This window comes from Taudactylus pleione, unplaced genomic scaffold (genome assembly GCF_031769625.1).
Source record: "Taudactylus pleione unplaced genomic scaffold, aTauple2 ptg000436l, whole genome shotgun sequence".
NCBI lineage: Eukaryota > Metazoa > Chordata > Amphibia > Anura > Myobatrachidae > Taudactylus > Taudactylus pleione.
Window position 1 is genome coordinate 11,274,285 of NW_028284838.1, and position 27,452 is coordinate 11,301,736.

Consider the following 27,452-nt stretch of genomic DNA (forward strand, 5'->3'; position numbering starts at 1 on the left):
AAAAAAAAAAACACATATATAGCTAAATCCAGTTCCTTAAATGTTTCATTTCCTCTCTATATTTTCTTAAAACATATACCAGAATGTGACAAACTGGAACTCTAAATAGTTGAAGGAAAGAGAAAAAGAAAAACAAAAAAAAAAGGTTGTCCAAGTGACTGCTTTCTCCTCACTAAGATGTAGTAGAGCGATTAGAACATATTCTGAAACCACAATTTCAACAAAACTGCAATTTAATAATTTCAGAAAAGTGTGTTAAAATAGAGATCTTTACAATAATTGGACACAATTGTGTTATTATACACAAAAAGATGCTTTCGCAAATGTATTTATGAAATGTACATTCGTATTCTGTTTCAATTTAAATACTCCTTATACACTGCACTTAATCTGCATGTTGAATTTATTAAATACATTAAATCTGCAATGTAACAAAACTTTGTTTTCTGCATTCGGAATTTATAACACCATTTTAAAATGAACAAAAGATGGCTCACTTCATTTTTTTTCTGTATTACAACTAGTGTATGTTACACTACCGCGTCTCAACCCACACCAGCGGTTTGCTCTGTTTATTGGACGCAGTTCACAGATTACATATTACAATAAGAGTGCTGGACAAAAACATGAGGTACGAAAGTGGTTCAGAGATTATAGGTCATGCAGATCATGCTTAAAACAACAAAGGAAAATAATGTGAATGAAAGAACACTGAATAAAAATACAGAAAATGTGCATAACAAAATAATAAAAAACACACAGCTTTGCTTCTTTGGTTACAAAGTAGGTTGAACAATTTCACAGTTTTTTTTTATCCCACCCTAAAAAAATTATAATAATTCACATAAATTGTCTAAAAAGCATAGGAATCATGGCATTTTTCTCAGTCAGAAAGAAGAGAAATGAACAAAGTTTTCTTCATCAAAATAGCTAATCTATCATTTATTTTAGTATCACAATTGTTACTCTCCTGTACAGGTGCATTATGTTTCCATACTTACACTCATTACAAAATTTACATTCAAACTGGATATTTTCTAGATTGTAAAATAAATACCAAAAGTAAAACAGTTGTTAGTGTTCGATATACATAGTCTGGATACTTAGGCTCTGTTATTGCAGAAACATCTACTGAATGCATTCCTGCCTCTCTACGAATTATGATACGATTTACGTTTATTCTCTATATAAGGAAAATAAAACAGAGTGTCTGTGACATTGTTCATACATATTAAGAAAATAGCAGCCCTGTAATAAATAAAACACAAACATTAAATGAAACTAGTAAGAGGCAAAATGTTACTTATATTTAAAGGGTGGTGGCTCTCACTATGCATACAATGATTAGTTTTGCATACAAAAAGGACTGACAAAACATGGCTCAGAGTATATATTAAAGGTGACACCCCCGGGAGAGCCACCACGCCTCCATAAGACCCTTTGCTGAATATCAGACATCAACTATTGATTGAGGCAGCATTTTATGTTATAGAAAACCCATTTGGAACAAAATGAGCTTTATAGAATTAAATAAAATATTTAGGTAACTGCTGGATCACTTTAGATAGAAACAGTTGAGATTTACCACCATTAGCTAAAACATGCAGCAAATTATTGTCTGTCCCCTTGACGCCAACAAGCACTTCAGTATAACAGATGTAAGCAGATGTTTAGCTATACACTGCAGTTCTACATCTTGGATACATGTATAATGTATTTTCATATTATTCTTAAATAGACAAGTGTTTTAGAAGCTGTAGAACGAACCTAAGTATAGTTTATTTTTGCAGGTATAATGTAGATAGGGAGGGTAGCCAACATGGTGTTGTGACAGACACTGGCAATGTGCAGAGACTCTAAGCTGAATGTACACGTTCATACACCTTCGTTATGGCCATCACTTGTCAGTCCAACATGTATAAATAGAAGGTCTTCTAAACCTATCATGATAAACAAAAAATGAAGTCACATGTAGACTTGATCTGATTGGCCAAGGCCTGGTCTTGCATGCACTTCAGCTCGTTTGTGAACACAATACTATCTATATATGTATCAGTATGGTCATTAAACCACTCTTGTAACAATACAGGTAAACTTCTTTGTCATTTATACATGCAGGTTTTCTATAAAATAAACTGCTGCTTTTACCCCTTCCAATGTAAGAAGGGCTAGTGACCTGCTCACATTCATTGCCAGTATTCAAGGAACATGTGTGTGTAAATATTATTACATACACACACATACATTTTCACAATCCAATTCTGATAAAACCTGATACACAATGTAATAAGTATCACCTCTCTCTCAGTGAGAGATCAGGGAGTACGATTGTCTAATACTGAAAAGGCCAAACACAAATAAAGCATGGCTACTTGCTCTCTCTTTTTTTCCATAATTTTTTTTCCCATTTTTTAATGTGGAGAGACCAGCAGTGGCACACAAGGACAGACAGCTCTCAGATTGCTGAGCGAGGCGAGGAAGCAGTTTGTACACTTTACGCAGAAGATCCATTCGGTTGCTGTGGTGGGTGTGCGGTCTGCGTAGCGGTGGGAGGAGCTGTAGTCACTGGAGGCTGTTGTTGACAGGTACTGAGACCTCCCTGGCCCGAGATTTGAGACAACTGATCACTATTGGAAAGGGATTTTAACAGTGCATTCTCACGTTCAAGTGTAGAGTTTTTCTCTATTAATTCCTTTATTTGTTCCTTTAGGACTTCCACCTCTTCTCTTACTGCGTACATCAGATGGCTTTTCACCAGGTCCTAGCAGAAAGAAAAGAAATTAAAGATTTCCAATTGTAAAGCGCAAGGGAATATGGTGGCGCTATATAAGTGACTGATAACTTCCAAATTATAAAAACACAATTTAAAAAGGACTCATTCCTAGGCCTCGATTCAGTTCAGTGCAATGCTGAATAGCCACGGTAAGCTATACAATTCACTGCGCTGTTTGGTCCAACTAAAGGATCTCTTGTCGCACCCCCCGAAGGGTGCAAGGAGAAATCCGACAAAAGTGCCGGCCACGCGGCTGTTTTCCAGCTTAACAGAGTGCCACCAGCCACACGGCCAGCACATTAGTGGGAGAAAGTCGGTACTCGCGACTAAAGACCTGTCAAGCCGCAAGAACCGGCATTCTCCAACTTAGGTCCGTATTCAATTAGTTTCGTGTACACAACAAAGTTTTGCATGCTGGACTTTTCGCCTACATCACTTATTTTAGCCGTGGAAACTTATTCTGCGTGTACCCGTGATTTGCCCTATTCAATTCCAAAACACACGAAAACGGAGACACGCAAAGTTAGAACAGGCGAAAAGTGGTGTCAGAATCGTGGAAATCAGCCTGAACCCCCCAACAAAGATGCAGAAACATTGGGGATCAATGTAGTAGTGCCCGACTAGCTGTAATAAAACTGTTTTGGATACTTAAGTTCGCACAATTGCCACTAATTAGCGTATTTGCACAAGTAGAGAAGAATAGCATAAAGCAGTTTGTTTTTTTGGGGCGAAAAGTGGTCCTGTCAAATTTGGGGTACCTGAAAATGGGTGCTATCATATTTTAATGTCTCTAAAGTGGTTTTAATAATTGCGAATTTCCACCCTCTTAAAAGGCACCTGCAATCCCAAAAACACTTCACCCCTTCTTGGAGCACCCCCAGAAACTTATTTAGCTAGTTTGCTTTTTTGCCCCCAAATTCAAAATGTACTTTTTTGGGGTGTTCCTCACTTTTTTAAAGATTTTTTAATGCAGTTATCCTTTGGGGGGCTGTCCAAAGTATTTTGCACCCCAAAATAATAATTTTGCACTTTTCTCCTGCTATTCAGAGGTAAATCTTTTTCGTCCATTACATTGCATTGTCTTTCCGCGTAAGCGAAAAGCGTATGGAATTGAATACGGAGATAAGTTTCCGCCTAGCGAAAAGTCACAATCAGCGATACTTTTTTGCGGATCTTGGCTTTTCGCTTCTAATTGAATACGGCCCTTAACTGGCAACAGTCGAACTAAACAGCACGGTGAATTGAAAAGCATCATGCTGAATTGGATCGAGCCTCTAGTGTGCCCCATGTTGGAAACAATAGGATGCATCTATCCGAGATGTATTCCTTTATTTGTGAGGTATATATATATATATATATATATATATATATATATATATATATATATATATATATATATATATATATATATATATATATATATATATATATATATATATATATATATATATATATATATGATACATTGCCCCAATTCTCCACTCTGACAACTAAATTCCATAGACAAAAAGCGGCAAAATGTTTTCATCTCAGAGCAGGTGAAAAAATGTGCAAAATCTTTGACGACTTTTTTTTTATTTTTTATTTAACTAAAAATGTGAGGACTTTGGTCATTGTGGGGTGTCCAAAGGGTTCTGAACAATTAGGCAAAAATAAAGATTTAAAAAATTAATTCCCCCTAATAATTACATGTCATTTTTGGGGTGAAAATGTAAAAAAAAAAAAAAAGTTTGGAAAATGGGTTTAAAATACTTGGCCAGATATTTTGGGGGGCTGTATGGATGCGACAGGTATCTTAAACATAAAATAAAAAAAATAAAAAAAACACGCACATTATAGATAAAATATATACTTGCGCCCATTTTAATGTACCCCTAATTTAACTGCAATTATTTTTCACCAAAAAGTTTTGTTTTTTATAATATTTCAACACTTATGCAGCTATGGATATTACAGCCATTTGACAATTTAAGAACCCCAAATACTTTAATTACGGCTATTAATACACTTCTATATTGATTTTCTATGTCAGTTAGACTTTTTATGGGGTACAGACTGATTTCCCCAATATGTGCTGTACTTTTAGCACGCATGCGTTTGAGTGTTTTGAAATAGGATAGGGCGAAAAACTGAGCGCGCATTGCTAAAATACTAAAAAAAAAATAAAAAAAATAAAGCACTAAAACTGGCAAATAGTGCAAAAACTTCTCCAGCAGCAAGTTTTGTTTTATCGTAAGTAATTGAATCTGGCCCCAGCTTCAAAGAAAGATCACTGTACAGGAAACAATGGAGAGGACAGAAGCTGCAAAAACAGAATTTGTGAGGCCACAGCATAAAAAGAATTAAAAATTTGCTGCAAAAAGTTACGTTAGGGTCATAGTAGGCCAGAGCTCATTGTCCCTGTTACAGGCACATTCTTTACAAATGTGGTAACAGTGGTTTTCAACAAGTTATGCTTTCAGGATTTGTCTGTGAAAACAGGTGGGATAATTACTGCCCCAACAAAATATATTAACTGTGCATGATTAAAAAGTTCCAGAAAACATGACCTGCTGGAGGTATTGGTGCTGAAAACCTATGTGTTGATAATATTCTTCCCAAATATCCCAATTATAAGTACTATCTGAGGCCTGGCATGATTTATAATACTATAAAAGGCCATAATGTAATAATGTTCCCACTAGACTTCCGGCCTACAGTGCCCTGCCCAGCGCCGGACATGGCATGAACACAAATGCTTCAGTAGGAATGTTTGCAGTGATCCAGGATAGAGAAATATTACTGGCACTCTCCTTGCTGATGCCTCTACTTTGCTGCATGGGACATGCTGTAATTATATTGGCAATGGAGAGATTCTGTCCAGTTACAGATAAGTATGATGGGACTGCCATAATATGAAGGATGAGAATAAAACTTAATCTCAGCTCTTAAAAAGCAGAAGTTCACAGAGAGATAAAACTTGTAAAGATCTATGACCGAATACACGGCCTTCCCACCAACTGCTGTACTAATATTGCCTCTGAATCGGCCAGCATCTGCTTATTGTTATTTATCTTGTTCAACCAACACCACTCATAAATAATGGTATTGAACTTTGGTATTACATGCTTGGTGCATTTCTCTTATACATACAAAGTTTAAATCTACCATGAACCAGACTGCAGGAATGGCTACACCAATTGAGTCTATTAATGTGGCAGTGATAAGCCAGCTATCAGTGATAACAGGGCTTTTCACTGCTTCCTCCTATTCATAGAAGCAGTTACTGTGGAAAAATCTCTCATTCCTCCAGCAATGCTCCTGATTAATGTACTTTTCGCTTCCCCATACAGTAGTATGGGGAGAGCAATTCATAGAAGCACGTAAAAAGCCTTCTGACAGTTGTCTTCCCGTCTTCTCCCCACCCCCCTCTCTGACAACTAGCCAATCAGAGGTGCCTTGTCTACTCAGCAGGAGAGAAGCATTGATGTCCATCTGCCTGCTTTTGGGTCCCGAGTCACCTCAGACTGCCGACGGTTTCCCCCAACCTCACCCCCTGCTGACCCGCTATTCCCACACCGATGTACACTGCTGAACTCCCTCTGACTGGACTGACCTACCGAATGCTCTGCTCCTTTGGCTGTGGCACAGTCTGCAATGTCTATCGCTACGCTGCTTCCAGAGGATTGTGGAGGGGCTTTTTACCAGAGAAGGTTGCCAGAAAGGCACGTTTTATTGAATGGATACATAACACTACTATATACTGTATATTGAATCAATGATGCAATATATAGTGGTAATTACCGGTAGCCATTCAGTCATCTACATGAATAGACCCCCTAGGTTCTTACAGATGTGTCCTTGTTCATCTAGCCTCAATACGCCATACAGCGCAATATGCCTTGTGTGAGTGATCCACCAGGTCCCATGTAACTACTCTATTGGGCTCCTCTATTTGCAGAAAATGCATCTACGTGGCAATACCATGTGACTACGGCGCACCAGGAAACGGTGTTAATTTGATATGAGACACTTGCATATCTGTGTGTGACTGACTCTGTATACAGAACTTGGGAGTGGGAGAAAAAAAAAAGCTGTGGCCAGTGAATCATAGCACTTTTCAGAGACTAAGACGCACACAGATATACAAGTGTCGCATATCAAATTAATCAACAGTCTCCATGTGCACCCTATCACAACTTAGACGTACATTCGGCACAAAAGACGCACGGAGCTAGCAGAGTCCAACGGGACCAGGGGCACGAGGGGGGCTGTTTTGCATGACTGCAGCACAGACGAGTGAGGACACATCTGTATGTGTCCTTTGGAATAATGGCTATAGGAAACCACTTGTAGAGCATAAATAAAGTACATCCATTCTAGAGGCACACCAATTCTGTATCTTCAGCTATTGGGCACAGCCATAAATACCAAAGAACACTCCCAGGATTAGCCAACAAATTTTGTAGTTGAGCTAATTTACAGATCTAACTGCCAGTTGCATGCAAGGAACTACTGTTACCAGCCAATGTGTGTCCCATTTTGAAGGACCAATAAATCTAACAAGTTACGGTAATTAAATATGAAAAAGTTTTTTTTAATAAATGTACCTTAGCAGTAGAGAACTAGTTGCTTATACACAGAGGCTGTCACTTTGGGAGCGGAGTCAAGAACTATATTGCTTTCCCTACAAAATTATTTCACACATTTTAAGTTTTGCCTAAAAGCTTCGATAACATTTTACATCTGTATTTGCTAAAGCAGCTCATTGGAGGAAAAAAAAATTCTTGTAAGACAATTGTGGTGTTACCTTTAGGGAGGATCTCCACCCGATTGTGTTACATGGTGAAATAGCAGGCCCTTATCTGCAGAATGAAAGCTGGGCAATTCAATTGAACAGGAGTTTGTTTAGCTCCGGGAATGAGTGCCACGTTGTAAACCCCCGACTAGAGGATTTCTGATTGTATTTCTACTCGCACCTCAGGAGGGTACAATTTCAACTAGTACCACTATGCTAGTTGTGAGCTTACTGCATTGCGCCCGGAAGTCAAAACATGCATCTCCCTAAAACTTATGTGCTGGACCCAAAGTGGACAACTGAATAGCTCCGGGTATTCACCCAATGCGCTAAACATAATTGTGTTCAGTTGAATTCCGCCCCCCCCCCCCCCCCCCCACCACCGCCAATAATGACATCTCACCACAGCTTCAGTTGCACAATAACCAGCAGTTTGAGCTACAAATACCATCTATTTTACCTAATGTAACATAAAATGGCAAAAAAAAAAATAATAATCCTCCAATGCAGCAATTAATATGATCACACCCACATGATAGACCAAACTGAATTATTGTAGGAATCCATTTCAGGTCTCTACTCACCATTGCCTGCTCTATTTTGTTGTCGATGGCTACAACATTCGCACCCGATGTACTAGGTAAAGAAAAAAAAAAAATAGAAATTAAATTACAATTTGCAAAGAGGATGTAAAACATAGCATATATATATATATATTTATATTTTAGACAGCAGTCGGACAATTACCCCCAAAAAAACAGTTGCTGCACAAAAATATGAACTATACAGCCACAAAGATAAAGAAACACAATAAATCATACATTGGAGATTGTGCATCTTTTTATATACAGGCTTCCTTCCTTAGGTTCTTTTGTAGATTTTTTAAAAATGCTGAAAAACAGAGACACAAAAAGCTAAAATTGTAATTTTCCCCAGAACCAGATCTTCCCTACATGTTTATGTAGCCATACCATAGCTCAAATGGGAAGGTTTTAATTTTAGACTTCATTAAATTGTTAAAAGTTGTAATTCAGCTTCTAAAACTATTTTACATGACCGCTGTTTGATATTTCAGTTACATTGCAATGGCGCACAGAAAGTAGCATACGTCCTTTCTCCTCTGTGCCAGGGTTACAGACTATATGGTTTCCCCCTGGTCGGCTATATGTGCCTAATCTACCTCACTATAAAGAGGCTGGCTCCAACACACATAAACCAGACACAAAGCTGCGGAAACTGTAGCCATTGGGAATAACTGCACTGCTGCCAACTCCCGTGAGGGTAGAAAATTATTATTTACATTAAAAACACCCGACGGGGAACATAAAAATGATATAAAGCTATATGGACAGATTCTGCCAGAGCAACTAATATTATTTAAATCTTTACAGTAATGTAGCCTTAACATTGGGCATGTATCCTCCATTATAATAGTCCAAATAAACCTTTTCATTTATGCTTTCAAACCTCTCCACCACAGACCCATGAGATAGTGACCCTAGTCTTATGATCAAGAGGTAAAAGTGCCATTTTAATACATCCAGCTCTACAGTGAACTTTAGACATTACTGTTCTATTCTCAAACATCTCATTTCAAGTCAGTATATACACCAAGTACATACTGCACCTACCTAATAGGGTTAGTGAGTGTGATTTTTTACTAAGCACTATAATACCTGACACATGCACATTATTGGTGCCACAATACTGTATGTCAGCATCAATTAGTACATTGCAACTGTAACAATTAACAAATCCCCAGATAACATGCACACATAGATGCAGAGAGGTGAATGCATACAATTCGTAGGCTCCACTGCATGGAAGTCATTATTGTGCATCTGTTTTACAAGTCTAGAAAATATTCTTTGTTGGTAAATGAAACTGGATGTGACAGATTGAACGGCAGGGAAACACACAACACACACACACACACACACACACACACACGACTCACCAGTGAGATCTCACACACGACTCACCAGTGAGATCTCACACATGAAACAGAAGAGCCCACGTAAGAGCGTCTACATGTCATTTTACTCTTCCACATATAATGAACTAGGTTAGAACAGAGAAACCCACAGCTATGCAATGCTTGCCAACCTTCTCTTCCTCTGTACTAAGATATATCATCTTGTGCACGACTCATGTGTCATGCCATCTGATAAATGACCCATACACAAGGGGTGGTGACTACCGGGGTTGTCAGAAAACATTTAGTTTTTAGTTGTTCTAAAAGGAATCCAGTCATACTAATTTAATCACACTAAACTGATCAAGACTATTTTACAGGACACATGTTCAGCTAAATCAAATACACAAACATTTCAAATAAAAATGTGCTGCACATGTTAGGACTTCTGAATCATGCAATAAGAACTCCCTTCTTGAGATTACATAGTATCCATGCAATCTGAGGCAAGCCATGATAGGGAATCGGTATGTAATGCCGGCTATCGGGATGCCTCCTGGCAAAATACAGACAGGCATCCCGATGGTTGGTATCCAGACAGGGGTCTGGTAAGTATACTTACCCTCCCCCTTCTCCCCCTAACCCTCTTTTTGTGGCCCAACCCTCCCCCTTAGTGCCTAAACCTCCCCCCCCTCCCCCAGTGGTGCCTGACCCCAACCCTCCCCCCTAGGGGTGCCTATCCCTAACCTCCCCCCAGTGGTGCATGACCATAAACCCCCCCCTCTCCAAACCTTACGCTAACCCCACTAGGCTACCTAAATCTAACCCCCCCCTTCCCCCCGCGGCTAACACTAAGAGCGCCCAGGCTTACCTTCGTTCGCACTTTCGTCCTGCGTCGCGATTAAGTTAGGCGTCGAAATACCGATGCCTTGTTGGGATTGAAACCAGCAGCATTGCGACTGCCGGTCTCAACTACATCCCTATGATATAGTTACAGGATTATAATTTCTCTCATCTCCATCACAAATGGCAAAATAATTCCACAATGACTAACCATTGGTCAAAATGCTGCCAATATGGATCACAAATCTCAAATAGTAAATTAGGTCAGTTTTTCTAATTAAAGTTAGTGATGCCAGTCATTTCACTTAGTGCAAACCTACCAGGATGCAATTCCTAGGAGACCATAAGTCTGTACTTGGGAGATTTCCTCCATCTCACACACCAGTATTTAGCTTAGAAGTACATTACGATTACTCTCCAATAGTTTACTTCGCTTTCTAAGTTGCTATGGTATACAGAGCATGACTATGTACAACAACTATAATTCTGTCCTGTATATGTAGCAAAAGCAGTGCATCTTAGATATTCCCAATTTAGTGCAACCATTTTAAAAAAGGTATTGGGCGGGTTGCAATGCATCCAGCCACCTTGCATGCATACCGGCGTTAGTTACGCAGGTATGCATGGAAAAAAAAAAACCCACCACAAAAAAAAAAAAAGGACGGCTCTCAGCAAGAGCCGTCCTTTACGAATGCGGGACATCCAGGTCTATGACCCAAAAGTCCCTCTGGTGTCATTCTGCACATGCGTAAGGCTAACCGTCTAACACATGGCTCTATAAAACACAGACAGATACCAGCCGCGATACACTCCGGCACCTCCGGAAAGAGACAGCCCTCCAGAAGCAGCAACTGCCAAAGAAAGCTTTAACAGCCCATCACAGTGACAGACTGTCAGTAGTACACTGCTGAGCTACATCACTGCAACGGTAACAGGGCGATATAATTTGAGGAATCACCACTTGTACCAGGGACTGAGGACTGGTATACAAGGGGGTCACAGCACAGCCACCAGAGTGCCAGCACGTATTAAAAGGCATAACCAGAGCATAAAGGTGGGACGCCGCAGAGCATACTAGGACACCTCTAATTGAGGCAGAGACCCTTACAACAGCATAAGGATCTCTCCAGCTGGAACAAGACCTCACAGACTCATCATAGCCAATATACATACAGTCAGGTGCATAAATATTGGGACACTGACAGAATTTTCATATTTTGGCCTCTATTCACCACCACAATGGCTTTGAAATGAAACAAACATGAATTCTGAAGTGTTTCGGGCAATATTATATGCTCATATTCAGTCAAATGCTTCAGAACTCCTTGGACAGCGCTTCACAGTGCAGATGGACAATGACCCGAAGCATACTGCAAAAGCATTATATTTGTTTTAAGTAATTTATTCTATTAAAAACTTATTCTGTATCCTGCCAACACACTCTAGCAACCCCCAATACCAGAAAATGGGGGTGACCCCCAAATCACCCTCACCACCATCCTGGCACCTACAGGCTTTTGGGGAGCCTCATTTGAAAGAGGCATCAAATCCCTCCTTTTAAACATGCCCATTCCCCCATCTTAGTAATACTTGTCTGCCGATTATTGTGATCAAGAGACAACACTGCCTTGTACTAGAGATTATTAAGTCCAAGGATGGTTGTTTTCTATTGCTCTGAACCCACCATCGTGAATTCAACATACACAGGCACCCTCCATTTAATGCAATAGATTCTTCACTTATTGAAAACAAAATTAAAATCTGGGAAATAATAAACAATTTTGGGCATAGGTCGTGTCAGGAGGAAAAACACAAAAATGCTATTTTCTAAACAATCAACATCTTCTGAAAACAAGTAAGTGTGTGTATGTGTGTGGCATGTGTGTGTGTGGTCACATTCCAATATTATCAGTGATTACAGAGAGCCTCATCAGCAAATGAGTTATCGCTATGAAGAAACACAGGTAATTGCGAGCTGACTCCTATAGCCTGACTACACAGTGCAAGGCACACAAATAGATTTATTGTTAGTTACCTTTACAGGCTCTCAGTCCCTAAAAATGTATACCTTAATCTGGTTCTGAGGCAATATTTACACGTGTGTCACAAGATTTTGGAACAATTGCATGAATCATTGCTATTTTCCCCTCAACAATAGGGCTGACCTAGAGGGGCTGACTTTGTAAACCCCAAAGTTGCCAAATGATAATATATTTGTCTTGACTCATAACTTCATCCTTGAGTCTACTTGTGTTCATAAAACAAGTGTCCACAATCAGTCAGTCACAGCCCAAAGCAGATGCCATTGTTTTATGCTTGGAGCAATAGCACCAATAAATAAATAAGCATCACAGCAATTTTTTTGCTCTCTTTTGGCATTTAGTTAGCAGATGTTGTGAAATATATCGTAAGTGAATAGAATGGGCTACTACATCGTAAAAACAAACAAAAAATCTTTACTGTGGTTATAGTATTAAATTTGCCCCATACTGTGAACCTATCAAATTTCTTTCAAGACCACCCTGCAATATATTAATGTACTTCTTTGCATGGTCCTATTACCAGTGCTTTGCATTGAAGAATGGACACAGGAGTGAGCATGTGTGCTGTTTAAAAAGATCAAAAAAGGAAAAAAACATCCTTTATTAACAGTTACTCAGAACATGTATTTTCTCTAAGACCTCCAAACACTTAAGGTGCGTACACACTGGGCGATAAAGTGGACGACTGAACGATAACGATATCGTTCAGTCGTCCACTTTATCGTCCATTTTTAAGCCCAAAAAGATGAACGATGACGACGACGCGCGTTCCCGCGGGTCGTTCGTCATCATCGTTCATCGGGCTGACATGCAGGCCAACCTGATGATCTCGTCAGGTTGCTGCATGTCAGGGAATGGGGGAGAGAGCCCGGCGCTGAACGATATCGTTAATGATATCGTTCAGCGGCTGTGCTCAATGTCATAAACGACATTGAGCACAGCCTGCCGGGGACACACTAGACGATATCGCTCAGGGAGCATATCGTCTAGTGTGTATGCACCTTTAAAGTGTAACCATTGCACACACAAGACAGAACAGTTTGGGGGCTTTTCCAATATTTGGGAAAGCCCGGTCCATAATACTCACATGGATCTGCAAGTATCATGTGTACCATGGCAGCCAGAGTCACGTGAGAGGATATAATGAGTAGAGGGGCTCCGGAACATCCCCATTCAGTGTGCTTGTTTCAAGCAGCTCACCCAACCCTTCCTTCTAAATGTATATAGAGGGGAGGGGGCGTTGGACAACAACTGTGTTGATAATTATCTTAGGTTTACCTCCAACCTGCACCACATCTGTTACTATGAACTTTATACTGTATATTGTAATACAATACATTTTTATATAGACAGTTCCAGTCATATACACTACAGTTCAAAAGTTTGGGGTCACATGAAAACTGGCTTATTTATCAAATGAGTTGCAAATTGAATAGGACATATAGTCAAGACATTGGCAAGGTTAGAAATAATAATTTCAAATAATAATTTTGTCCTTCAAACTTTGCTTTCGTCAAAGCGTGCTCCTTTTTACAGCATTGCAGACCTTTGGCATTCTAGCTGTTAATTTGTTGAGGTAATCTGTAGAAATTTCACTCCACGCTTCCTGAAGCACCTCCCACAAGTTGGACTGGCTTGACGGGCACTTCTTGCGTACCATACAGTCAAGCTGCTCCCACAAACAGCTCAATGGGGTTGAGATCTGGTGACTGCGCTGGTCACTCCATTACAGACCGAATACCAGCTGCCTGCTTCTTCCCTAAATAGTTCTTGCATAATTTGGAGGTGTGCTTTGGGTCAATCTTTTACCTTGTACAAATCTCCCACTTTACCAGCACCAAAGCAGCCCCAGACCATCACATTACCTCCACCATGCTTGACAGATGGCATCAGGTACTCTTCCAGCATCTTTTCACTTGTTCTGCGTCTCACAAATGTTCTTCTGTGTGATCCAAACACCTCAAACTTCGATTTGTCTGTCCATAACACTTTTTTCCAATCTTCCTCTGTCCAATGTCTGTGTTCTTTTGCCCATATTAATCTTTTCCTTTTATTGGCCAGTCTCAGATATGGCTTTTTCTTTGCCACTCTGCCTTGAAGGCCAGCATCCCGGAGTTGCCTCTTCACTGTAGACGTTGACACTGGCATTTTGCGGGTACCATTTAATGAAGCTGCCGGTTGAGGACTTGAGACGTCCGTTTCTCAAACTAGATACTCTAATGTACTTTTCTTCTTGCACAGTTGTGCACCAGGGCCTCCCACTTCTCTTTCTACTCTGGTTAGAGCCTGTTTGTGCTGTTCCCTGAAGGGAGTAGGACACACTGTTGTAGGAAATGTTCAGTTACTTGGCAATTTCTCGCATTGAATAGCCTTCATTTCTAAGAGAAAGAATAGACTGTCGAGTTTCACATGAAATTTCTCTTTCTGGCCATTTGGAGAGTATAATCTAACCCACAAATGTGATGCTCCAGATACTCAACTAGGTCAAAGGCAGGCCAGTTTTATAGCTTCTCTAACGAGCAAACCCGTTTTTAGCTGTGTTAGCATAATTGCACAAGGGTTTTCTAAACATCCATTAGTCTAATGCGCTTAGCAAACACAATATACCATTAGAACACTGGAGTGGTGGTTGCTGGAAATGGGCCTCTATACACCTATGTAGATATTCCTTTTAAAATCAGACGATTGCAGCTAGTATAGTCATTTACCACATTAACAATGTATATAATGTATTTCTGATTAATTTAATGTTATCTTCATTGAAAAAAGCAGTGCTTTTCTTTCAAATATAAGGACATTTCTAAGTGACCCCAAACTTTTGAATAGTAGTGTATATAGTGCAGTTTCAGCACTGCCAATTACTTCTGTTTTTAGCTGTTCTCTTGTACAAAGAGGGGGAGTTCTGAATGTGAATAGGTGATCCTTTTACAGGAACAAGCTTGAGTGCTGAAATGTAAGTTCGTCCATCTGCAGCCATTCAAGCTCACAGACCCCAAGTTAAAGGGAAGACAGAGAGAGGGGGGGGGCGGGGGCTCTTGGGAGAGAATTCAGTTTAACGAGATGTTGTTTAGATCCGGGAATGAGTGGCTGGAGCTATGCAATTGTCCGTATCGCGGCCCGCGCTTACATCAGCAGTTTACTGTGATGAGTGTGCAAAGTAGTCGCTGTAAACAGCTTTCCGAACTTAAGATGTGGGCACAACACTGTTCATGCACTCCGTAAGCCCGCAATTAGAATTTCTTTTTAAGCATCATGTAGATTAGCTCCCAAAGTCTAATACTTAAAAATGGCTTTTTAAATTAAGAAGGCTATGAGGCCGCTCCTATTTACAAAGCTCAGATACTAAATACTGTCAGACTGAGGTGAGCATTTCAAAGTCTGGTAATCAGTCAAAAAATGTAGAAGCCACACGTGATTAAATATTCATTTTGTAAAAGCAGAAAGGCCCCATTACAACTATCATACAAAAGCAAAAAAGGCGAGATCATAAAATATAAGGCAGTAAAGATATTTGAGATTTCAGGTGGTCAGAACCAATTTCTAAAAACTTCATGTCACCTATACGATGGTTTTCAATACTTAAAAAGTAATTTGTAAAGCTATGCAGTGATTAATTTGAAAATAAACTTAAGCTTGGTACACACCTGTGACCACTCTTGCTATGCAATGTTTCAATCAACTCCATCCCCAATCGGAAGTCCTGACCGCAGTGGCGATATGCATGTACACACCTATACAATCATACTTGCGTCCTTTGATCCCAGTCACCCCCCAAAAAAATCGAATGAAACACAGAATCGTGATTGGCGTTTTATATCACCATATAAGCTGCAGTGTTTATTTTCCTTTACTTATGTACCTACTGCAAGACCTTGCCATTTTCTTTTACTACAACACATTGTTCACCACAAAAAAACAAAAAAAAACAACACATGTATAATTTATGCAGAGGTTTCAAAATAAAACGGTTCTTAGACCATAGTATGCCATAATTACCTACAGTATACAGTACATGAACTGAGGATGAGCAGCAGGGTAGAAACAGGTGCACTGAATAACGGGAAGAGTCAGTATATATTGGTTCAAGTATTTTTCCATTAAGATACTACATATAGCTTTTGAATTAAAGTGTATACCATGCTTTATAGCAGAGCGCAGTTTAGTGATTAACAAATAAAATGTATTGCAGATTTAGTATCAGTAACCAAATACAGTTGTGGCAAATGAGAAGATGTGAATAATGGTATTTTGGTACCTACCGGTAAATCCTTTTCTCTAATTCCACAGGGGACACTGGAGGTACTTACACTGGGGTATAGAGGCGTGGATAGCTGGAGCCGGCACTTTAAAATTTAGAAGTGTGAAGCTCCTCCCCCTCTATGCCCCACCAGCCCTCAGTTTAGAAAATGAAGACCGAGAGGAGGTGGAGAACAAGCGGAGTGAAAGGAGAGAAGAACACACAACAACTAAATCATACAACATACAGAACAAAACCGAACAGGCAGGCATAGTGTCCCCTGTGGAATCAGAGAAAAGGATTTACCGGTAGGTACCAAAATCCCATTTTCTCTTTCATCCACTAGGGGACACTGGAGGTGCTTACGCTGGGGACGTCCCAAAAGTTTTCCCCACGGGCAGGAGCGCTCTGCGGGGCCTGCAAAACAAGGCGGCCAAAACGGGATGCCGAAGTAGCAAACGTATCAAATTTGTAAAACCTGACAAACGTGTGAACTGAAGACCAAGTAGCCGCACGGCACAATTGTGACGTGGAGGCTCCTCTACCGGCCACCCATGACGCACCCACAGAACGTGTGGAAAGAGCCGAAATGGAAGAAGGAGGACGACGGTCAGCACTATTATAAGCCTGATGAATAGTCAGCCAGATCCAACGTCCCAAAGTCTGCTTAGACGCCGGCCAACCCCTCCGAACAGCATCACAGAGGACAAAGACTTACGGAGAGACGCCGTCCTGGCAACATAGATGCGGAGAGCCCTAACCACACCCAAGGTAGAAGATCCACCAGAGTCCTCCAGCAACGATGGTACCACAATAGGCTGATTGATATGAAAAGCCGACACAACCTTGGGAAGAAAGGTGGCTACCGTCCGGAGTTCCGCCCTATCAGCATGGCTTACAGGACAGAACACCCAATTCCGAAACTCTACGAGCCGAAGCGAGAGCCAGGAGGAGGACAGTCTTCCAAGACAAGTACTTAAGATCGACCTCCTCCAAAAGGTTCAAACATGGGCGACTGAAGAAACAGAAGCACTAAGTTTAGGTCCCAGGGACCTATCGGAGGTACAAAAGGAGGCTGCACGCGCAAGACCCCTTGAAGAAACGTCTGCACCTCAGGAATGAGGGCCAATTTTTGTTGAAAGAAAATGGAAAGGGCAGAAACCTGCATCTTTGGAGTTCCTAGCCGAAGACAAGAATCCAGACAAGAATCCAGACCCGTCTGAAGGAAAAGCAGAAACCGGGACAACCGAAAAATTCTAGACGGAAGACCCCGACTGGAACACCATGAGATATAAGCACGCCAGATGCAATGATAATGCGCAGCCGAAACTGGTTTCCTGGCGCTTAGCATGGTGGGAATAACCGCGTCTGGATGCCCCTGCGTCTTAGGATATCGGTTTCAAGAGCCACCCCGTTAAACGCAGTTGCGCTAAGTTGGGGTGTACGAATGGACCCTGCTGTAGAAGATCCGGGCGTAGAGGAAGGGGCCACGGATCGTCTGACAATAGGGACCGAAGGTCCGAGAACCAACTTCTCCGAGGCCAGTTCGGAGCTACGAGAATTACAGAGGCGGATTCTTGTTTTATCCTTTTTAGAAGACGAGGAAGAAGCGGAATCGGAGGAAAAAGGTAAACGAAGTCGTAGATCCACGGACTTGTCAGGGCGTCTACCGCTTCCGCCTGCGGATCCCGAGTTCTTGAGACGTATACTGGGAGCTGACGATTCAATCGCGACGCCATGGAGGTCCACCTGAGGACATCCCCATCGACGTATCAGCGCGTTGAACACCTCTGGATGAAGCTTCCATTCCCCGGGATGGATATCCTGTCGACTCAGGTAATCCGCTTCCCAGTTGTCCACACCCGGGATGAATACCGCCAACAGGATTACCGACTGTTTTTCGGCCCAGCGAAGGATCTGAGTTACTTCCCACATAGCCATGCGACTCAGAGTCCCTCCTTGGCGGTTGATGTAAGCGATGGCCGTCGCGTTGTCGGACTGAACTCTTATCGGACGAGCCTTTAGCAAGTCTGTTGCCTCTATCAGAGCATTGTAAATCGCTCTGAGTTCCAACACACTTATGGGCCACTTCTGTTCTAGAGGGGACCATCGACCTTGAAAGTGATAATCGAGGACTACTGCTCCCCATCCTCGAAGGCTGGCATCTTGTTACGATGATCCAGTCCCACACTCCGAATCTTCTGCCCGCTAACAGATTGTTGGATTGTGTCCACCAAAGAAGGGCCACTCTGGTACCCGGCCTCAGACGGATCTGTCGATGAAGAAGCAGATGAGACCCTGACCCCTATGTTAGCAGGTCCAGCTGAAACACCCTGGAGTGGAACCGGCCGAACTGTAGTGCCTCGAAAGCTGCTACCATCTTCCCCAAGAGACGCAGACAAAGAAGCAGGGTCACCTTCCTTGTTCTGAGGACCAGCTGAACTAACAACCGGATATCCCGGGCCTTGTCTATTGGAAGAAAAACCCGTTGTGAGGCCGTATCCAAGATCATGCCCAGAAACAGAAGTTTCTGGGACGGATTGAGATGTGATTTCTTGAAGTTGATTATCCAACCGTGTTGGATTAGGGTCCGATATGTCAGTAAGGCCTGATTTGATGAAGAGATACCGATGGAGCCTTGATTAACAGGTCGTCCAAATAAGGGATTATGTTCACTCCTGATGACCGAAGGAGAGCGATCATGACTGACATGAGTTTGGTGAAGACGCAGGGGGCTGAGGATAACCCGAACGGCAATGCCCGAAACTGATAATGATCCTTCAATATGGCGAAACGCAGAAAAGCCTGGTGAGGTTCCCAAATGGGGACATGGAGATAGGCATCCTTGATATCCAGGGATAATAGGAACTCCCCTGGTTCCAAGCTCGCTATGACTAACTGCAGAGACTCCATTTTGAAGCGATAAATCTTCAGATACAGGTTCAAAGACTTGAGGTTTAAGATGGGCCTGACCGAGCCATCTGGTTTTGGTACTACAAACAGGTTCGAGTAAAACCCCAAACCTCTCTGATGTTCCGGGACCGGAACTAGCACAGATGATACTACTAGAGACTGGATAGCCTCCTGTAAAACCTTGGCCTTGCTTGCAGGCATTGGCAGACTTGTGGTGAAGAACCGAGGTGGAGGGGGGACTTCGAAGTCTATTCGGTACCCCGGGGAAATTAGTCTGCGGATCCACGGTTCTGTAGAGGTCTGGTTCCAAACCTGTTGAAAATTTTGCAGGCGGGCTCCCACTGCAGGAGGTCCCAGGTGGGACGGAAGACCGTCATGCCACCTGCTTATCCGCTGGTTTAGGCTCTGGTCTACGTGCAACAGGGTGTGGACGACCTCTACCTCTGCCACCTGTATGTTGCGTGGGAGCACCTCTGGCTCTACCACGAAAGGAATGTGGCGCACGAAAGGAATGAAACGAAGGTCCATTATAAGATCTCCTGGGAGCTGGAGCAACCGACGGGAGGAAGGAAGACTTACCCCCCGTGGCCTGGGATATCCATTTGTCCAGTTGCGGGCCAAACAGCATATCGCCAGTGAAAGGTAACCCTCCACCACACGCTTGGATTCTGCGTCCGCTTGCCAAGCGCGCAACCAGAGGGCTCTGCGGGCCGAAATAGCAGAAGCAGAAATGCGATAACTAATCTGACTGATATCTTTCGAAGCTTCTCCCAGGTAAACTGCAGACTCACGGATGTGTTCTGCTAGTAGACGTAACTCTGCTCTTGAGGTACCAGAGTCCAAACCGGTAATCAACTGGTCAGCCCAGCCGACCACTGCCTTGTTAACCCAAGCGGTAACAAGGGTGGGTCTAAGTTGAGCCCCCGCTGCAGTATAAATTGATTTTAGCGTTGTCTCCAACTTACGATCCGAAGGATCTTTTAGTACTGTAGCTCCCGGTACTGGGAGTGCTGTTTTCTTAGAGAGACAGGAGACTGACGCATCTACTGGAGGGGGTGTTTCCCACTTTTCCATCATGGCTGATGGAAAGGGATAACTAGATGGAAACCGGCGCAGAATTTGGAACAGTTTATCCGGTTGCTTCCAGGCCACTGAGAGCTGCTGTTGCAGTTGCTGTGAGAACGGAAAAACCGTAGAGCTCTTTGGTTGTTCATGAAATAATTCACACTCCTGGGATGCAGGTATTACATCCTCAGGTAGATTCAGAACTTTTCTGACTGCCAAAATTAGAGATTCTACCCCTGGAGAGGTGGACTCTAATTCTTGAGGGGAAGCGTCCTGTAACGCTTCCTCCAATTCCCCTTCTTCTGTTTCCTTCGTAGCGAGGAATTCTTCGTCCGACTCTTCTGATTGGAGAACAGTCGAAAGAGTACGCTTTTGTGTCGGTCTTTGGTAGGAGGTGGAGGGTGCAGGCACCACTGTACCCATTACCTATACCAGGGTGTCTAGAGACCTGGTTAGCCCTGCCACCCAGGGAGGTTGAGACTTGCGTGCCTCAGCTAACTCAGACGTTAAATTCGTCATTACTCCTACCATGTCAGCGGCCCATGGGGGAGCAGGTGCGGCCGTAATAGCCATAGGTGGATCTATTGCTATACAAGCATCACATAAAGTGGACCCAGCGGCATGCAGCTTGGATAGTTTGTTGTTACACTTAGAACAGACAAACATCTTTTGAGCCGCTTTTGTTCTGTTTGACATGGATACACACAGTTACCCAGACACAAGAGGGACAGCAGTGAAAATAGAAATAAAACAGAAGGCTGGTTTGGGATACAGAGGAAGAGGCACTCCCCACTCTTTCCTACAGATTAGATTCCCTGCCAAACACCCCAGTGTTACTCACAACCTCTTGCCAGGGATGTAGTCAGGAGAATCAGCCTTCTGTAATCACTGCATACAGCCTGTAGTGGAGAGATGCAGTTTTTTACCAGGTTAAACAAGGCAGCCACGCTGTGCATGCAGCCGCTGCTGCGTTATCTAGACAGGGAGCCGCTCTAGAGACAGGGAGCCCGCGCTGTTAGGCTCCGCCCCCTTTCTTTATGCCCTAAGGGCTTGAAAATGGCTGCCCCCGCCTGCAGGATCATCTCCCCCCTGTGCAAGCCCCGCTGAGTAGGAGCCGATAGCCGCGCTCATCAGCGGGGAGATAGATGTAATTAGTGAGCAGCGCTATCGCACTCTGTGAAGCCAGCGCTGGCCGCAGGACAGGAGACGGGGGATGTGCAGGTGATTCATACTCACTGCGCTCCCTCTCCGGACGGCTCCTCTGAACAGCACTCACAGGAAGGTCAGCTGTGGTGTTTGTGCTGTGTGCGGCAGTAAGGAGCTGTCAGATGCTTTTGATGAAGCACTGCACACTCCTTCCTGTAACCCAGGAGGTTACCAGGGTGCCAGTAACCCGGACCCCACCTTTAGAGAGGTGGCGAAGGGTACTAAGAAAAATTATGTAAAAGATGTTATAAAATAATAAAACAAAAGTAAATATATGTTAAATAAAAGCAATAAAATAGTTGACTTGCTGGAGCACAGCAGGTTGTGACCAGCTCCAAGGGCACATTTTCTAAACTGAGGGCTGGTGGGGCATAGAGGGGGAGGAGCTTCACACGTCTAAATTTTAAAGTGCCGGCTCCAGCTATCCACGCCTCTATACCCCAGCGTAAGCACCTCCAGTGTCCCCTAGTGGATGAAAGAGAAATTTACAACAACATGGCTGTATTTCATGTAGTGGTGGACAGTGGCGGATCCAGTGGGGGTCGATCAGAGCGGTCGCCCCACGTAACACACAGCCACTGTGTACACAGTAGTACTGGCAGCCTCCTGCCTCTAAAGATGGATTGAGTGATCTGCATTCTGCAACGGTTACCTCAATGCATGCAGCTCTGAGCCCAGGGACATGTCACACCACGCTGCAGAAAGGGTTTTGTTCCCCCCCCCATAAGGGGGCGTGACCATGCCTCCCTTGGTTAGGCCACTCCCCCTTGGCTCACCCAGCTCTCCACGGCAGGTGACACTGACTGGGAACAATCAAGGTTGCTGGGGTATGTGTTGGAGGAGTGGCTGAGCTAGATGGCCCAAGCAGACGAGCAAGCCTCTGAGTGACTGGTAGAGTACGGGGGTGCTGTCGTCATGTATGTACACACACACACACACAACCACCCCCTAATGTAAGAGTCTTGATCCGCCCCTGGTGATGGAGGAAAGTTTGTAGGAGATGATTTGCCTAGCAAGCCACCCAACATGGTTTCACACCCACAGAGGTGGCGCTGCTGTTGGAGCATCGCAAGAACGGTAGCAAAGTGCCTACACACTGAACTTTAGGTCCGATATAGCCCAGTTGATTCGGATGAATATTAGACAGCACAGATGTGATCCTTCAATTCGGCCAGTATCTATCAGACAAGACGATTGAAGGTGCGTACATGCACATGCAATATTGAAAACGGTCCAACGATTTTATAGGTGTATATCCAGCTGTAGTTATTCCAAGACTTGTCCATTGCTGAATTATACTCCTCTCCCAATAAGCTAAACTACTACATAGAGTGTGAGTAATTAGTGATCTCACATGCCTGCACTGGTTGCTAATGTGAGTAACAGGCAATACTTTACAGTAATAGATGCATGAATCGCATTCAGCAAATAGAAACGGAATATAAAAAAAAAAAAAAAAAGGGAAGAGGAAAAAACGTAGACAAGTGCTTGTTAAGAAAGGACACTAGCCAAGTGAATTTGGGCAGCTCTATAGCCAGGGGAATGCTCTTGATTTAGACAATCAAGCATAAAAGAAAAAAAAAAAGCTTCAATTATGTATACACACACACACACACACACACACACACACACACACACACACACACTGTGTAATACCACAATAAGAGACCAACTGAAGAATGTTCAGTCTCAAAGTTTAAAGCTGGGTACACACTATCAGTAGTTCTCAAACTAGGTGCACAGGTGTAGTCATTACTCACTGACATTTTAAAAGATTAAAAGGTGGAGCTAATTATTTCACGTGATTCTGTGAGGTGACCTGGAAAACATGCACTGTTTAGAGTCCTGAGGACAGAGTTTGAGACCCTGTGTGCTATAGGATCGGAACAATATACTGTACACAATGTATAGTGTGTGCGCCTGATCATTGGTGGTAATCGTTCAACGCATCATCCAGTCTGCTATTCTGCACAGCAGATGGGACGGTGCAATGAACGACGCACTGCAGTTATATGCACCAAGTAACAGCACCATTGTTCACCGGATCCTGCAGTGTGTATGGTACCTGCAATGTGTCGTTACATTGTATAATGCTGTTGTCGGATCATACATTGCATAGTGTGTACCAAGCTTAAGTCTCCAATGGAAAGATCTTCTATAAAATATGAGCCACCTTTCCACTTAGTGAAGTAGAAAGATGAAAATAATTACCAACTCTATCCTAATCCTCAGTTTTCGACTGAATAGTGAGAAGACTCCTCAAATGCAGATATTCCCAAACTCTGTCCTCAAGGCACCCTAACAGTCCAGGTTTTAAGAATATCTATGCTTGAACACAGGTGACTTAATTTGTACCTCAGTCAATTTGATTTAACCACCTGTACTCATACCTGAACTGTTGGGGTGCCTTGAGGCCCGTGTTTGGGAACCTCTGCCTTAACATATACATTTACCAGAAACTTTCCAATAAAAAAGGCCCATGAACACCGTCCCAATCTAAACTTGAAGGACCATCCTGCACATACTGAAGTCCATGTGCATTTCATTACAGTAAAGTAACTTGAGGAGCATATTGAGCGACAAGACTTCACTTAACTAGAGTGATCAGTTATTTAACAAGCACTGGGCTCATTACATTCTTGCTATTGGCTGTTGAGAGCATTACAGTCTCTTAATACAGCTGCTATTCTGTAGTCCATTAGCTTAGCGCCAATTAGGAGATATTTATTCTTATCCTTTCATTTGCAAATCCTATTCAGGGTATACTAAGGGGGCGATTCAATGGTTTAATCACACCTGATCTCCGGTCTAAAAGGGACGGTAGATCGGGTGCGATTTTTGTTTTTGGGTGCCCATGCTTTATCGTGCAGGTTGCGTTGAAAGAGACAGAAGCAGTTTGGGTGCCCAAAACCAGGACTTGTGGCACACATTTCTGTTTGCCGCCTCAGGAGGCTGCGAACAGAAATGCCGGGCAGGCGCCCAGTAGTAAATGCCACCAGCACAAATAATTGAATCCCCCCCCCCCCCCTCCGGGGCTATACAGAAATTTCATTACAAACAGCTACAAAAAAAAAAAAAAAAAAAAAAAGGTAAATGCAGAGATTGTAGATCACATTTATATTATAAGGAACTGGTTACTAACAAATGTGTCCTGCCGACTGGAAAACATTCTCCCTCATCTACATGAAGAGCTAAAATTTAGAACCAAAATGTCAGAAGTCCCACTGTCCAGTCACATTACGTGTACTGCCAGACGGACATGACCAGGTAGGCACAAATGTAGCTATTACACAGGGTTACAATCCTGCAGCTTAAGTTGCCAGTGACATGCAGCATTGGCAGATTATTAACATGTATACAAGCAAAAATTGTTTTCTTTTTTACCCAAGAATGATTATTCTACCCCAAATCACAAAAATGTCAAAAAGTTTTAAATTACCATTAAGTACATAGGCTGCAGCTCAGTTATAGAAGATTTTTTTCTTTCAAGTAGATTCAGAAAAGCAAATACATTTGGGTTTACCTAAATTACTTAAAAAATTATTATTTTGGATACACTTATGCATAAGATTACACTACTTGCATGCACCCAAATATGTTTCCTGGCTATGAATTCTGGTCACTGCAGGTCCACAGCAACGTGTGATGCATGCTGGAGCTTCCATGTAAACTTTCCCTTTTTAATATTACTAAGTTGCATTCTCTTTTCAGTCCAGCAGATGGTGCTATTACACTGAGCTAAATCTACATTTTGATACCAAATTAAAAAAATGAATATTGGGTTCAAAGTATGAAGACTTTTTGTTTAAAGGCGGGTATCCACTTGCCGATTAAAATGAGCGATTGAAAGATTGATATAGTTAAAAATGGCTCCTTAATCGTGCATGAATTGTCGGAAACGACCAGCAAAGCGCGCTCCTGCTGGTAGTTTCCGACATCAATTATAACCTGAACATGCTGGTCGATCTGCCGATAACGTCAGATTGATCAGGTTCAAGAATGAGGGAGGGTGCCTACACTGAACATAATCAGTGTAGGCACTGCAGGGAAAGAGGAATGACTGTACAATTACAATGTTGTAATCATACTGTCATTCCACTATCTGCTAGTGGATACGCACCTTAAGTATAATTCATGTCTGGACACGTGCCTCAAGAGAATAAAATAAAATCTGCCAAAATTAAGAAACCTATTTTCTTGAAAACTTACAATGAAAACAAAAAAAACTTACATTACATAGTCTGCAGCCATTATAGGAGCATGTTTATTACATCCACTCAAGCTTATTTTTAGAAGTTCAAAAACAAAAAGCATAAATAATGTAATCTTGACATGCAGGTTAATAACCAGCTTTTCAGGCACATAAGCCTGAAAAGCTGCCTCCGGACTTTGCTACTAAACCACAGGATCACCTTTAAGCTACTAACACTGCAATATTTTTCTTTAAAAATGTAGCAATTTGATCATATCACCACTTTATAATCTTAAACCGGGTACACACAAGACTGTGCCATACGATTCCGCGGATCAGAGCAACATATTGTGTACATCATCTAGTGTGTACACATGATATGTGCTCTCCTGTGGGTCGTTAGTGACATCGCCCATCGACCCTGCTGCTGCAGGGCCGACTGGGGATGTCCCTACTGATGCCATGCTGCAGAATCCGGCATAACATGTAGCTCCCCCCGTCGGACCTGGCATCGGAGTGTGCGTGCGTGTGCGTGCTGCTTCCTGTTTAAATTGTATCTGCTTTGAACTAAAACAAACCAAAAAAACTGCAGACATGCAGTCCTGTATAATCATTTGTAGGAAGCACCATAGTGCTAAAATCATATAAAATACACATCATACATAAAACCAGAATAAATACGAGGAGTTTCAGACAGGCCTCCTCGCAGAAGCTTAGTCTATATTGCAGTGCTGATTGCAGTTTACGCACAGCAGCGTGTTGCAAGTCAGGGGAAGCAATTGTTTTTGTGCACCAGATTGCAACCATCTAAACTGACAGGGCGATGTTCAATTGTTCGTTTTTTGCGCATGTTGCGATCAAATAGATTGGTTTAGCCACTTTACACAACTAAAACCAGTCTAAAGTCCTGCTTAGCAGCAAGAGGGCCTTTTCGCAGCTCTCTCTCCCCACCTCAGGATGCAGCGAGCAGTAAACATGCATTTGCACCTGTCGGCAGAAACAATTGATTAGCTCCGATGAGAGCACAAAAACATTTGTATTCCCTCCATAGACTGCAGACTAGTCAGGACAAGGACTTTATACCTGATACATACTGCAAATCTACCACTTCCTGTATACAGTTATACTCACACCATCCTCTTGTACATTCAGCAATGTTTTATACAGAAATTGTTGTACTACAATAGAATACAGCCACAGAAAACACATCCTCTTGTTTCAAAGACCAAAATGTTAACACACAGGAAAGTATTACTTAGGTTAATATGTGCAAGAAAGCCCAGCAGATGGCTGCATTCAGCCTCAGTGTATGCATGGGAAGTCACACTAATGCTGCATACACACGGTCGGTCAGATTTAGCAGGACGATATAAACACGATATCGTTTGTTTATATCGTCCATGCCCTGCCAACCCCCAAACGACAGACGATATATCGCCCGTGCATGCAGTCCAACCTTGTCGATATCGACCAGGTTACTACTGGGACC

The 27,452-nt window shown here is 42.5% G+C and overlaps 1 protein-coding gene across 1 annotated transcript in view; it reads right to left on the reverse strand.

Annotated features, from left to right (window-relative positions):
- Nucleotides 1-215: 215 nt before the first annotated feature.
- TSC22D2 (TSC22 domain family member 2) overlaps nucleotides 216-27,452 on the reverse strand; it is a 51,743-nt gene continuing 24,506 nt past the window's right edge. The window contains 2 exon segments of the mRNA XM_088447712.1: nucleotides 216-2,761; nucleotides 8,135-8,186. Coding sequence (XP_088303838.1) covers nucleotides 2,495-2,761; nucleotides 8,135-8,186 — 319 coding nt within the window. The 3' untranslated portion in view covers nucleotides 216-2,494.